Source organism: Mustela lutreola, chromosome 7 (assembly GCF_030435805.1).
Source record: "Mustela lutreola isolate mMusLut2 chromosome 7, mMusLut2.pri, whole genome shotgun sequence".
In the NCBI taxonomy this organism is placed as follows: Eukaryota; Metazoa; Chordata; class Mammalia; order Carnivora; family Mustelidae; genus Mustela; species Mustela lutreola.
In genome coordinates, this window is record NC_081296.1 from 117,124,693 (window position 1) to 117,137,176 (window position 12,484).

A 12,484-nucleotide genomic window follows, 5' to 3' on the forward strand; every position below is an offset into this window, starting at 1 on the left:
CAGAGACAAAGAAGTGGGTCAGGACAGGTTCATGAGCAGCCCATGTAGGACACGAATGAGCCTGGGTGTTGCAGGGTTGGGAGAGACAGGTGGCTGCTCAGAGTGAGGTCTAGGCAGCGGGTTAAGTAGGTCAAGGGCACCTAACAGCATCTCATTTCAGGTTTCCCCTTTCAGTCTGACAGGTAAATCTCCAAAGCAAAAGCCTCACACCAGGTCTCCAACAAAGGCAAAAGTATCTCAACTGAGTATGATCATCTACACTCACATACACATCTATGGTCTTGCTTTAGAAATAATCATGGATTCATGCCACATTAATATGGCATTTCTGTGGGTTTCTAATCATTTCTAATGATTTTTAGACTATATTTAAAAGTTGTATAATTTTATCCTGTTAGAATGATTAATGCCCAGAAAGTGAATACTCTGTAGTTTTTTGTTTTTGTTTTTGTTTTTTTAAAATATTTTATTCATTTATTTGACAGAGAGAAATCACAAGTAGATGGAGAGGCAGGCAGAGAGAGAGAGGGAAGCAGGCTCCCCGCTGAGCAGAGAGCCCAATATGGGACTCAATCCCAGGACCCTGAGATCACGACCCGAGCCGAAGGCAGCGGCCCAACCCACTGAGCCACCCAGGCACTCCACTCTGTAGTTTTAAACTGGGTGACCAGATGCATTGTGTGTATCTTCTGATACTAAGGGTCAAATCAAAAAGTGTTAATCAACTTAGACAATCCAACAAATATCTGTATTTCAGATTAACTTCTACCTGATCTGTTGTTTAAACAGATTTCACATACGCTGTATTTATAGAGTAGCCCTAAAATCAGCTTGATTAATGAGATTCTATAGTCTCTGCAAATGAGCCCATTTATGTCATAAAATCTCAAACACAGGATAGAGTTGCACTGATTCATAAAATAGCCTTAAAGCAGATCCCTGAAGTGTTCGATGATTAGAAACATAAAACAGAGGAATCTACCCGGGTGGTCTCCAGTCTTTACACTGGAAGGCCCAAACTCTGTTGATCTCTAAACTGACATATTTCTGAAGAGCACCACTGATGCACCTCATATAATGAAAGGTTGGTTTTTTCAGTTCTTTAAAATAAACGCTGTTGGGGTGCCTGGGTGGCTCAGTGGGTTAAGCTTCTGCCTTCGCCTCAGGTCATGATCCCAGGGTCCTGCTATCGAGCCCCGAGCCCCTCATCGTGCTCTCTGCTCGGCAGGGAGCCTGCTTCCCCCTCTCTGCCTGCTTGTGATCTCACTCTGTCAAATAAATAAAATCTTTTAAAAAAATTAAAATAAACACTATCCAAAAAATAAACACTAACAAAGAGCCACACCCACAATTTTAGGGCAGAAATTCTCCTAGATGTTGACAGAGTAGTGAGCATGGGAATTTGTGTTACAATTGGAGGTAGAAGTGTTTTCTGTCCACTATTTCTCCTCCAGGAACTGCAGCATGATGTACAGGAGACAAAAGAAGCCTTTCTCCAGAATTCCACTCTCCTTGATCGACTTCCGCAGCTCCCAGAGTCCGGCACCCACGTGCCCCGCTCTGCACAACTGTATTCCCTCCAGAGGGCTGCTTACTTGGAAAAGATGCTGCTGGTGAAGGCTAATGAATTTGAGGTTCATCTCATATTTCCATTCAAGTTGTAATCTTGGGCATTGGCAAGCTACCCTCAATCCCTCATATCTTGCGAAGTAATAGTTTTTAGTGCTGTATGGAAGGCTCCTCAGGGAAACTACAGAATCAAGATGCCCTCCGATGACCGTTCAATCACATTGGGCAATGAGCAGGTCATGTGCAAACCTCTGTTCTTCATTGAACGTGTTAGTTGAAGAAATGAGCTATTAGATTCCTTACACTGTTCAGATCGCATAGTTATTTGGATCTCCAAAGGGGGTCCTTGAGTCATGGAAATAGCTGCTTAAAGCTTAACCATCCGTTATACTCTTTATTCATTTCTGGAAAAACCTTTAGTGCACGAGCTGTCAGAAAGAACAGAAGGCCCCAGAGCTCCAGTATCACATGTCAGTATCAACAGGAAGAGAAAATTTAACTAGCAAGACTGAGGGAGCAGAGGACTCATGAACCATCCTCTCTAGACCGCCCCAAGCAGGTGATCCAGTCATCCCTGAAGGTTCGGAGCTTTGCCAGAGGCATGAATGCAGGAGGGAAAACAAGGAGTCTTCTGAATATTCATCTCTGAGTAGTCAAGATAACAATGAGCTACTGGGGGTTGGAAGCACCTTGAGCTTCTATCAGCTTCCAAGACTGTGCATAATTCTGTTACATATGCACATGAAAATGGTTTCTAATGAAAACTTCTCTTGTTCTAGTTTGTTCTGTCACAGTTCAAGGATTTTGGGGACCGCTTAGAATCTTTAAAAGGTCTCATCATGCGTGAAGAAGAGAATTTGGATAAACTCTACCATCAAGAAAAGGAGGAAAACCTTGACTTATTCCTGGTATTGCCAATATTTCTGTTTCCTTAGGGCTTAGACTCATCATAAGGTAAAAGGCTAGTGACTGTTGAGTTAGAGAATTTGTTTGTATCGTCACTGGAGCACGGTCGTTTATATGCCGTTCATTCTTGGCTTTATTTGCCCTAAGGCCTAGAAGAGTATGACAACACAGAGATCTATTTTAGTAATATGCCATGGTAAATTTAGTAGATTTAAAAAGTTTTGACATCTTTACTAATTAACTTCAGTGAACTAGAATAATCTAGGAACTGGCTGTTGTGATTAATTGAATTTCTCTGGTTAGTTGAAGATCAAAAGTAAAGTAGCCTATAAATGAATTTTGTAGTTTTTATTTCTTTATTAAACTAATAAGTTTAGTGTAAGTAGCATAAATTAAAGAATTCTGGATCCTACAGACGCCTAAGGACCGATATCCATAACCTAGATCAAGAGTCAGCTAACTGTGGCCCACTGTCCAGACCCTGTCTCCCACCTGATCATATAAAGTGTTACTGGTACACAGTCATGCCCCTCCATTTATTAATTCTCTTTGGGAGCTTTCATGCTGCAGGGGCAGAGCTGACTTGTTATAACAGAGATCAAATGGCCCATAAAAGCTGCAAAATTTATGATGTAGCCCTTTACAGAAAAAGTTTGCTGACCCTGGCCTGGATTACTGTGGCAGAGTTCTGTAATGATATCATGGATATCGTGAAGGATGCTTGCTTAACATATCATTGACCTAGATGCTGTCCCTGGAATATTTTAAAAATAACATTTTGCTGAGTTTGCATTCTTGTGATTTCATGTCCTATCAAAATACGGATGTTTTATAAAGTACCATGCTTTACCGGGGTTATTTTTTTGTGGGTAAACTACATGATCTGTTGAAGGTCAAGTTCTTGGCAGACTACATGGGACTTTTGAAGGTCCTAAATGGGTCCTTTAAAAAAAAAAAACCCTAATTTTCATCTTTTTTAAAAACATAATCTGACATGATTTTCTATTTCCTGGGGCATTCAGGTGCTGACCACACGTGCACTTGTTCTAGAAAAGCCGCAGGATTGGGAGATCAGGGTTCACCAGCTCTCCCATTAGCTGGTTGTTTGACTGTGGGCCAGTCATTTACCTATCTAGGCCCCCCATTTTTCCCTCATGTTTGAGATAAGGGTGGTCTGCAGGATCTCTGAGGTCTTTTCATCATCTGGGTCACTTATTGACCTCCAGAAACCTGAAATGTAATTTTTTTTTAATAGAACCACGTGCTGGCACTGACGGCCCAGTCACTTGCTGTTGAGCATTTGAATGAAGTAAGCCTCAAGCTCCCAGTTAGTGACATAGCCGTAAAGACGTTACAGAACATGAACCGGCAGTGGATTCGGGCCACGGCCACGGCGCTGGAACACTGCAGGTCAGAGCATCCTGTCCCTACCGTTCTGTTTCCGTGAAAAGCTGCAGTGACCAGCTTAAGCTCAGGAATGACATTGTTTTATGACTCTTGTTTGTTCATAAACCTTTGCAGTGAGTTGCAGGGAACTGGCTTGAATAAAAAGTTCCTTTATTGCTGCGAAAAATGGGTCCAACTTTTGGAGAAGATAGAAGAGACACTCGAGGTGAATGTTGCCGACAGCCTCCCAGCTCTTCTGGAACAGCAGAAAACATACGAGGTAAATCTTTGCTCTCCTGCTACTTTGTGCCCTCACCCTGGGCAGGAGTTGGGAAAAGATACTGTATTTTATTTTAAATCTGTCAACCCTTGGATACCAAAGGTCGGTCTTGTGGCAGATTCATTGGTCAGTTGATTGTAAAATTCTCACACATTTCATAAGTTTCAACATTTTTACTGCTCCACTTTGTTAATGAGAGAACTCCTAGATTTTCTGCAGTAGGTGGAAGCTTTAGCACAACTTGGCTCCCATAGAATGCAAACATACCAAGACCAGGCTGAAATACTGCAGCTTCATCTCTGCATTTGCACTGAATAATTCTCTAAAATATTGAAGCACCTAGTAGAATTGCAATTGGAGCATTAACGATTGGACAGGGGAATTTCCCCATGCATGGGCTGATGGACATTTGGAAGTACCCTTAGTGGTTATAGGCAGATACTGCATTTTGAAAGTATGTATGATTAGGTCACTGTAATTTTTAATGTAACTGATTTAAGTCTGCTTGTTACATTAATGCCCTCCAGTGAAAATGAAGTTCATTGAACCAAAACACCCTGAATAATCTTGATTAAATTACCAAACCTCTTTACATCTTAGTTGCCTCGTCTTTAGATGGGTATGGTAATAGTACTTAGTCTGGAGCACCTGGGTGGCTCGGTAGGTTAAGCATCTGCCTTTGGCTCAGGTCATGATCCCAGGGTCCTGAGGTAGAGCCCCACCTCAGGCTCCCTGCTCAGCAGGGAGTCTGCTTCTCTCTCTTCTCTGTTCCATTCCTTCTCATAGCCACTCTCACTTGCTCACTCTTTCAAATAAATAAAATCTCTAAAAAATAGTACCTACCTCTAAAGATTGAGGAATTAGGGAGACATGCATGTTTTACACAGTGCCTAACTAGTGTTGAATGCCCAATAAATGGGCATTAGATGTCATTATTATTTGGCCTGTTTGCTTCTGAGATTGTATCCACACACCTGTGGATATGACGGCCGAGCATTTTTTGCAGTGAGGCTCCAATAATTTGAAAATGAACCTTCAACTCACATGTCCTATAGGAGCTTAGATTTTAATGGGACATACAAGTTCCAGGTTTCTTAAAAAGAAATCTATTAGCTGATACCTTCTATTTTCACTCCCATACAGATGTTAGAAGCTGAAGTTTCTATAAACCAGACAGTTGCTGATTCTTATGTCACCCAGTGCTTGCAACTCTTGGACACAACAGAAATAGAGAAGAGGTAAGCCATCTGGGGCTTATGATGGTTGTGCGGGTGTGGAGGGTCACACAGTGGGAGCTGACCTTCCACCATGTGGGTCTCAACCACATCAGTAACTGGCAGCCATGTTGGTTGATAGCCCATCATGGGGCCAGTCTCCTATTCGGATGGGGACTTGCTGTGTGGCCATCGAAAGGTCAGTCACACTTGTGTGTATGATAGGGGGGTGGCATTAGCAACAGTAGATGAGTACTTTGCAAATACCCACTCACCAAGTATCATTAATGAAGTTTTTACCCCCAAAGGATTGTTCTGTAGTGTTTTCCTCTCTGCCTGTAGCCTCATGACATTTTGCTATTTAAAAAGGAATTCTTAAGGTGCTGCTCTTCCCAGCAGGTAGCTGTGTCACAGAGTTGTCAGAGAAGGGATTTCTCTCTGTGCTGCATATATGGCATTGGCGTGGGTCAGGCTGAGCGGAGCCTCTCAGCTGAACCTGCTCACACAGCGGTTACACGCAGTGGGCGAGCTCTCTTCGGTGCTTATCTAACTGATGACCGCTACCGCTTTTCCTTCCCATTGATACTGTAGACCTCTGATTTTTCCTTTGAACATAACTAAGAAATATAAAGTGCATTTCTTCATAGCTCTGAAGTTATAAATTCAGGCTAGATTCTTGTTCCAGGACAATAAACTAGTTCTGATTAGATTGGTGCAGCAAAACGTGACTTTTTCTATAATAAATAGAAGGCCTTATTTATCATGTGGTGGGTGTTATTTATCTGGAAAAGAACTAGGTGAGGAGTTGCGGAAAGCATATTCCTTATTGCTGAAATTTTGTCAAGTACAACCCTCAGGTAATGGGTAACGTTGCACAGTCCCTGTTCATCATTTCCCATTGGTCTGATACTCTCTTTTCCATACAGCTTCTGGCGTAATGTAAGTTAAAACAGCATAAGTTTAAGGGATGCAATTGTGCATGCTGGAAAAATACCAAGACTTCCGCAAATATCTCCTGCTAAATGTCTTTTTGCTGCCCTTGCCTGAGTTTCCCAACACATTTAAAATAAATGTACTCAGATTTTAAGGGTTTTTTCCCCCACATAAATTGTGCACATAAACCACGAACATGAGTTCCTGTTATGTGTCAGGAGTGATTTTTTTTTTTCCTGTGTGCTGATGTCCGAATTCTCTGACCATTTGTTTTTCTCAAGACCGGAATTTATTTCAAACTTCACCAAACTGAAGGACCGGTGGCAGAGCGCTGCCCAGCGCATCCGGCAGAGGAAGAGTGACATCGATGGGCTGGTGGGGCAATGGCGGTACTTCACCACCGCCGCAGAGGACTTGCTGCGCTTCCTGAACGATACCTGCCACCTGCTGTCGGCCTTGAAGGGTCAGGACTGTCACAGTCTCCACCAAACCAGAAGGCTGATCCGTGAGCTGAAGGTAGTACATGCGCAGTCGTGATGGGAGGACTTGGAGGGTGGTCGCTGTTTGGAAAATGTTCCCTCCACCTCAGGTTTTCAGTTGTGGTTCACGTGTACTCTCTGCATGTGGGAAGACCAGTCGGGTCACCATGACCCTCTCCAGCCTTGTCCCCAGCCTGGTGGTGTCAGAAACCCAATCTTCTCTGTTCATCCTGAAATAGTGAGGCTTTCTTGGGCTGTGGGGGGAGGGATGGGATAGAGAAGGGGTGGGGTAGGGTGAGAGAAGTTTGAGATGACAGATTCACGCCACCCAAGCTTCTAAGGTATGGCCTGGTGAATCACTTGACCACCAGAGCTGTAATTTATAAGGACGCTCCTGCTTATTCTGGAAGGGCAAATTCATGTAGGCAACCAAGTTTTTTTTTTTCTTTTATCTTTTTTATTTTAATTCCAATGCAGTTAACATACAGTGTTATATTGGTTTCAGGTGTACAATATAGTGATTCAGCAATTCCATGTATCACTCAGTGCTCGTCCAGATGAGTGTGCTCTTATGCAACAGAGTTTTCAATCTGAGGGCTGTTCAATGCGCCTCGGTTTATAGTAGTTAGTTGGCCGTCTCCAAAACATGTTCCATTTAGCTATAGAACCACTCCTCACTGCAGAGACATGGCTAAAAGAAACACTGCCCTTCTGAAATCCTGTGCTGTCCCCATTCATTTTTCTGGTCACCAAGTATCAGTTGAGTACCTGCTCTGTGCCAAGTCAGTGTGGACAAAGAAAAGAGCCTGGCTCTCGGGCATGCAGTCAAACAAATCAGTAAACAAGGAAATGCTAATTCGTCTGATTGGTCAGGGAAATCAGACAAATCCATAAACAAAAAAATACCAGATGGCAATAAGGCATATGTAGAAAATTAAAACAGGACCCGTAATGGAGGGGCCGGGTGGCTCCTTTCAGTTGGGTGATCTCCAGGAACACGACATTTAAACTGGAACCTGACAGAGGAGAGGGAGCCGTCTATGCAAAAATCTGGGGAAAGAGCCTTTCAGACAAAAGGGATGTCTTACTCAAAGTGCCCAAGATGGGACCAAGCTTCACAAGGCAGAAGAACAGAAGGAAGGCTAGTGTGAGTGGAACACGGCCAGTGAGGCAGCCCTGGGAGGGAGTGACTTTGAGAGTGGGGCAGGGGGGAGCACTTTGAAGTATGGTAGCCCAGTTACAGTCCTGCTGTAACAGGAATCCTTTGAAGAGTTTCATTCGCAAGAGGGGGCATTTGTATTTTTTGAAGACCCTTTGGCTGCTCTCAGGGACAACAGACTGTAGAGGAGAGGCAAGAATCCCAGGGTGTTAACATGTTTCTTCCTTCCTAACGACAACCATGGATCATCATCTCTCACAGTTCTGGGGGTTGACAAGGCTCTGTAAGGTGGTTCTTGCTTGTCTCTCAGGGAGATTCAGTAGATGGTGGTGGGGGCTGGGCTCATCTGAAGGCTCACTCACTCTCCTATCTAGCACTTAAGCCAGAAATACTCAGACAGCATCATTCTCTTGTGGTCTCCCCACATGGAGGCTTCTGGTAGCCAGACTTTTACATGGCAGCTCAATGGCTTCAAAGATACATGGGAGAAGCTGAATCACCTTCTAGACCTAGTCACAGAAGTCACTTCTGCCATCCTCTGTTAATCAAGGCCATCACATGTGCTCACACAGAATCAACGCAGAGGCGGCAAAGACACCATTGCTTGATGGGAGTGGCAAGGTTCTAAACTAGCACGCTGGACTGGGAATATTGTTGCAGGCATTTTGTGAAAAATAGAGTTGGCCATAACCAGTTAGGAGGCCTTTTCTGAAGTCTTGGATAGTTGTGACAATGGATAAGAAAAGGATGATCATAGTAAAGATAAAAAAGGATATGTTTCCCATGCAAGTACTGACCATCCCTACCCTGCTTATCTTCCAAGATCAGATGAGATAGGTTGTGTTCAGGGTGGTATGGCGGTAGACTTGCTAATGATGTAACTGTGGCCTGGAAATAAAAACCTAAATCAAGATGGCTGTAGGGTTTTAGCTTGAGCATTTTGGTGAATAGTGTGCTATTGACCAAGTCAGGGAAGACTAGAGGAAAAGCAGATCTTTTCAGAAGCTTAAAATGGCTAATGGATTCCATTTATTTGGCTATGTCAAGCATTGCGGATGCTGGAAAGACAAGTGTGGAGTGCCTGTATATTCATTGAGTTGCATTTTCTCTTTTTTGTCTGTTCCTGAGAGTACAGTCTGCTTTTCTCCTTTGCATCGGGTTATAGCAAGTATTCTCAGAAATAACCTTTGCAAATCAATGCTCTGTTTCCATTTTGGAAAATGCCCACAATTATGTCTCCCTTGAGAAATTTGAAGGTGAAGGAAATCATATCTAGAATAGGAAAAAAAACTAATTTTTTTTTCCTCCTGAAACCAAACGTTTTTGGAAGTAGGAGTCAGTTTAAAACCTTTTACTACATTTTTGTAGTGTAAGTACATAGTTTCAGTCCATTTAAAGAAGAGTCAGCGTGATATTTAAATGGACTGTTTTAAAGCTGTCCCTTTAACGCATATATTGATGCTTATGTTTATGTGCCCATAATAAGCTTAAGTGTATATTTTCTATATTTTGCCTTTTTTCATTTGTTCTCTCCTTTTATATCTGTTCAGCACTGTGTGCACATTCTGTTTTTGTGGGTTAGGATAACCTGACTCATACAGTGGTAATGGATATATGCTCTTAATTTCAGGTCTGATGCCCCACTTATTTTCTTAATACTTTCAGATCCATTTATCTTAGAGGCTCTTAATCCTTGCAGTATATTTTTTATTTCTCTATGCTTCTGATCATTAAACTAAGAATGTTATCTCTTAACAACTATTGAAAATTATTTAAGAACGCATTATTGGTGTACTATATAGTAGTGTAAAACGTTAGCCTTAAATGTGTGTGTGTGTGTATGTGTGAACACATTCTAATCAGATTTGCCTAATTTATATCTAACGTAACATTTATTAGTAGGAAAAGCTTGGAAGGGAATGCATACAGTCCCGTTTGGATCATATCAGAGGTTTAAGGAAAATCACTTTTTTTTTCTCTTTAGAGTAAAGAAATTCATTTTCAGAGACGGCAAACCACCTTTGAACTAACCTTAGAAGCTGGGGAAAAGTTACGGAACACAACTAGCCTGGAGACTAAAGAGTTGATTGACAAGAAAATCAGTCAACTTGGGGACACCTGGAAGGACACTAAGCTCCACGTAGAAGAGCTGATTAAACAGTTGCAGAGCAATATGGAGGTAAACTCACCATTTACTCTTCAGGATATTCAAATGCAGCACGTAGAGTTTTTATTTGCTGTGCAAAAGTGGGCATGATTTTAGGAAATCACAGTAGGTTTTCTAAGGGACCTTGAGCCCTGCTAATCCGTGAATCATGCCAGTTAATGTAAAATAATAATAAATGTAAAAAATAAAAATAATAATTTTTCAATAATAGATCATTGAAAAAGCTCAGAACCTCAGTAGAGGTTCTATTTTATATCTGCTTTTACAAAACAGGAAGCCTAATCGTGTTCCATGAAAGTTCTATATACAAAGCTAATGTTCCACATGTGGTCTGTCTTTGGGTATAGCATATGAAAATAAACACAGTGATGATGCCTCCTCTTCTGTCATCAGAGAATGTGCTTTTCCATGTAAGCACATGTAAGAATTTCCCAGATAATTTATGACTGTATTTTTAAGAACTAACATGTTTTATTCTGTGTCATTGTTGGGAAAATAATTATTTTGTTACGCTAAAACATACCACAGTGTTCTTAAGGACTCTGAGCGGCTTTGAACCTAAGGCCCTATACAACTATGCTCTCTTGAGTAATTTTGTGTTTTTTATTGTTTTTCTTTTCTCTTCTTCTCTAAACATTATTTAAAGTGTTCTATGTTTAATTTTTGTTTCTCTGAGCATACCTACTCCTTATACCTCCCTGATCATTTGTGCATGTGCCAAGACCAGATAACCAAGTTTCTCAGAGATAGTTGTTCTGAGTAATGTTAATAAATGTGTGCTGATTCAGGGCCTGAACATCTCTCCTATGCAGAAAGTATGTGAATTTTATTAGGTATATGGGCTGTGAGAAATTCGTTAACTAGCAAGTATTTTGTCGAGCACTGGCTCTTGTTGTAAAACATGGTAGGAAACGTAGCTAATGGTTTGGAGGGAGAAATAAAGACTCCGTTTTGTCTCTCTCTCCAGTCTCCTCTTGGTTGTGTTCCAGAGAGTTGATGTTGCTAGACAAGTGACTTGCCCTTCTGTGAATTCTGTGTTAACTGTAGAATAGGGCCGACCCAAGCGTGTTTAGGTATCAGGTGTACTGAGGAGTAAGATAGTGTTTGACTTTATGTTTGTCTACTTTTAGTAACCTCAGGACTAGAACCTTATCTCAATGAATCCATTATAAATTTGAACTTGGAAATGTGGGCAGCTGTTTTCTCAGTCATACAAGGTTAAAAGAAGAGAGATGGTGTAAAAGAAGGGCATTGCAGGGAAGGGATTTGGAGCGGGACTTCATCCCTAGGTCATCCCTTGACTAGTCTGCTTCTAACTGCTTGTCCTTGGCAAGTTTTCTCTGAGCCTGTAAAACCCTGTGTGTCTTCTAAGATTATTATAATTACAATGAGATCATGAAGTTGAGAGGGCTTTGTAAGCTGTAAAGTGCTTTAAGCAGAAGGTGGCAGTCAGTGGTGAGAAATGTTGAGTGAAGTTTCACTGTGAAAGGGCCACTGAAGCCGGGCTCCTTCGGGAAGGAGAGAGGTGAGGGATGCCTAGAAGAGACAAGACAGGTGGTTTAGTGCTTTTGGTTTATGCTGCTGTTATATGCTGTTATGCTGCCCAAGACTGTCCATGTTAAAAATTAATCCTTAACAGTAGTCTTTTAAATGTGAATTCCACCCCCCCAAAATGTGAATTTTCCCAGAACTGAACTAGAAATAAGATTGGATAGATCGAGGACATAGGGAAGGAAGAAGAACTATTTTGAGGCAAAAGCCAGTCAACTCAGTAGTTGAAATAAGCCACACATAAAGCTGCACCAGAGATAATTCTGCTTTTGGACCAGGCTGCCCAAGACCAGAAACTGGGTTTCTGTGCGATTTACAAAAACACATTTGTTGGAGTGGATTAAATGAGTTATTCTGTTTTTATAATTCGTTCTTAAAAAGCAAAGTGCTAACCAGTTTTCATACTGTTTTCAAATAGACCTGGGACCAGTGTGAAAAGAAAATCAAGGAGTTGAAAAGCAGGCTGCAAGTTTTAAAGGCACAAAGTAGAGACCCTCTTCCAGAACTTCATGAGGATCTCCACAGAGAAAAAGAGCTGATTAAGGTATTGAAAGCTCTGAAGGAGCATTCAAGATAATCACTTACCGCTTTTGAGAGAAATTGAAGTGTTTGTTTGCCTTTCTGTTCTTTTTTTGTTTGTTTGTTTAGATTTTTTTATTTGTCAGCACAAGCAGGGGATGCTGTAGGCAGAGGGAGAAGCAGGTTCCCCACTGAGCAAGGAGCCCAATGCTGGACTCGATCCCAGGACCCTGGGATCATGATCTGAACTGAAGGCAGACACTTAACTGACTGAGCCACCCAGGCATCCCTTGCCTTTCTATTCTGTGTTGAAACTGTGTT

The 12,484-nt window shown here is 41.8% G+C and overlaps 1 protein-coding gene across 13 annotated transcripts in view; it reads left to right on the forward strand.

Annotated features, from left to right (window-relative positions):
- Positions 1 to 12,484, forward strand: part of SYNE2 (spectrin repeat containing nuclear envelope protein 2) — a 328,121-nt gene that overhangs the window by 266,491 nt on the left and 49,146 nt on the right. For all 13 annotated transcript variants that reach the window (XM_059182293.1, XM_059182290.1, XM_059182281.1 and 10 more), the window contains 8 exons: positions 1,455 to 1,634; positions 2,349 to 2,477; positions 3,731 to 3,885; positions 3,997 to 4,141; positions 5,285 to 5,379; positions 6,570 to 6,804; positions 9,911 to 10,105; positions 12,063 to 12,188. In XM_059182293.1, coding sequence (XP_059038276.1) covers positions 1,455 to 1,634; positions 2,349 to 2,477; positions 3,731 to 3,885; positions 3,997 to 4,141; positions 5,285 to 5,379; positions 6,570 to 6,804; positions 9,911 to 10,105; positions 12,063 to 12,188 — 1,260 coding nt within the window. The remainder of the gene's footprint in view (positions 1 to 1,454; positions 1,635 to 2,348; positions 2,478 to 3,730; positions 3,886 to 3,996; positions 4,142 to 5,284; positions 5,380 to 6,569; positions 6,805 to 9,910; positions 10,106 to 12,062; positions 12,189 to 12,484) is intronic.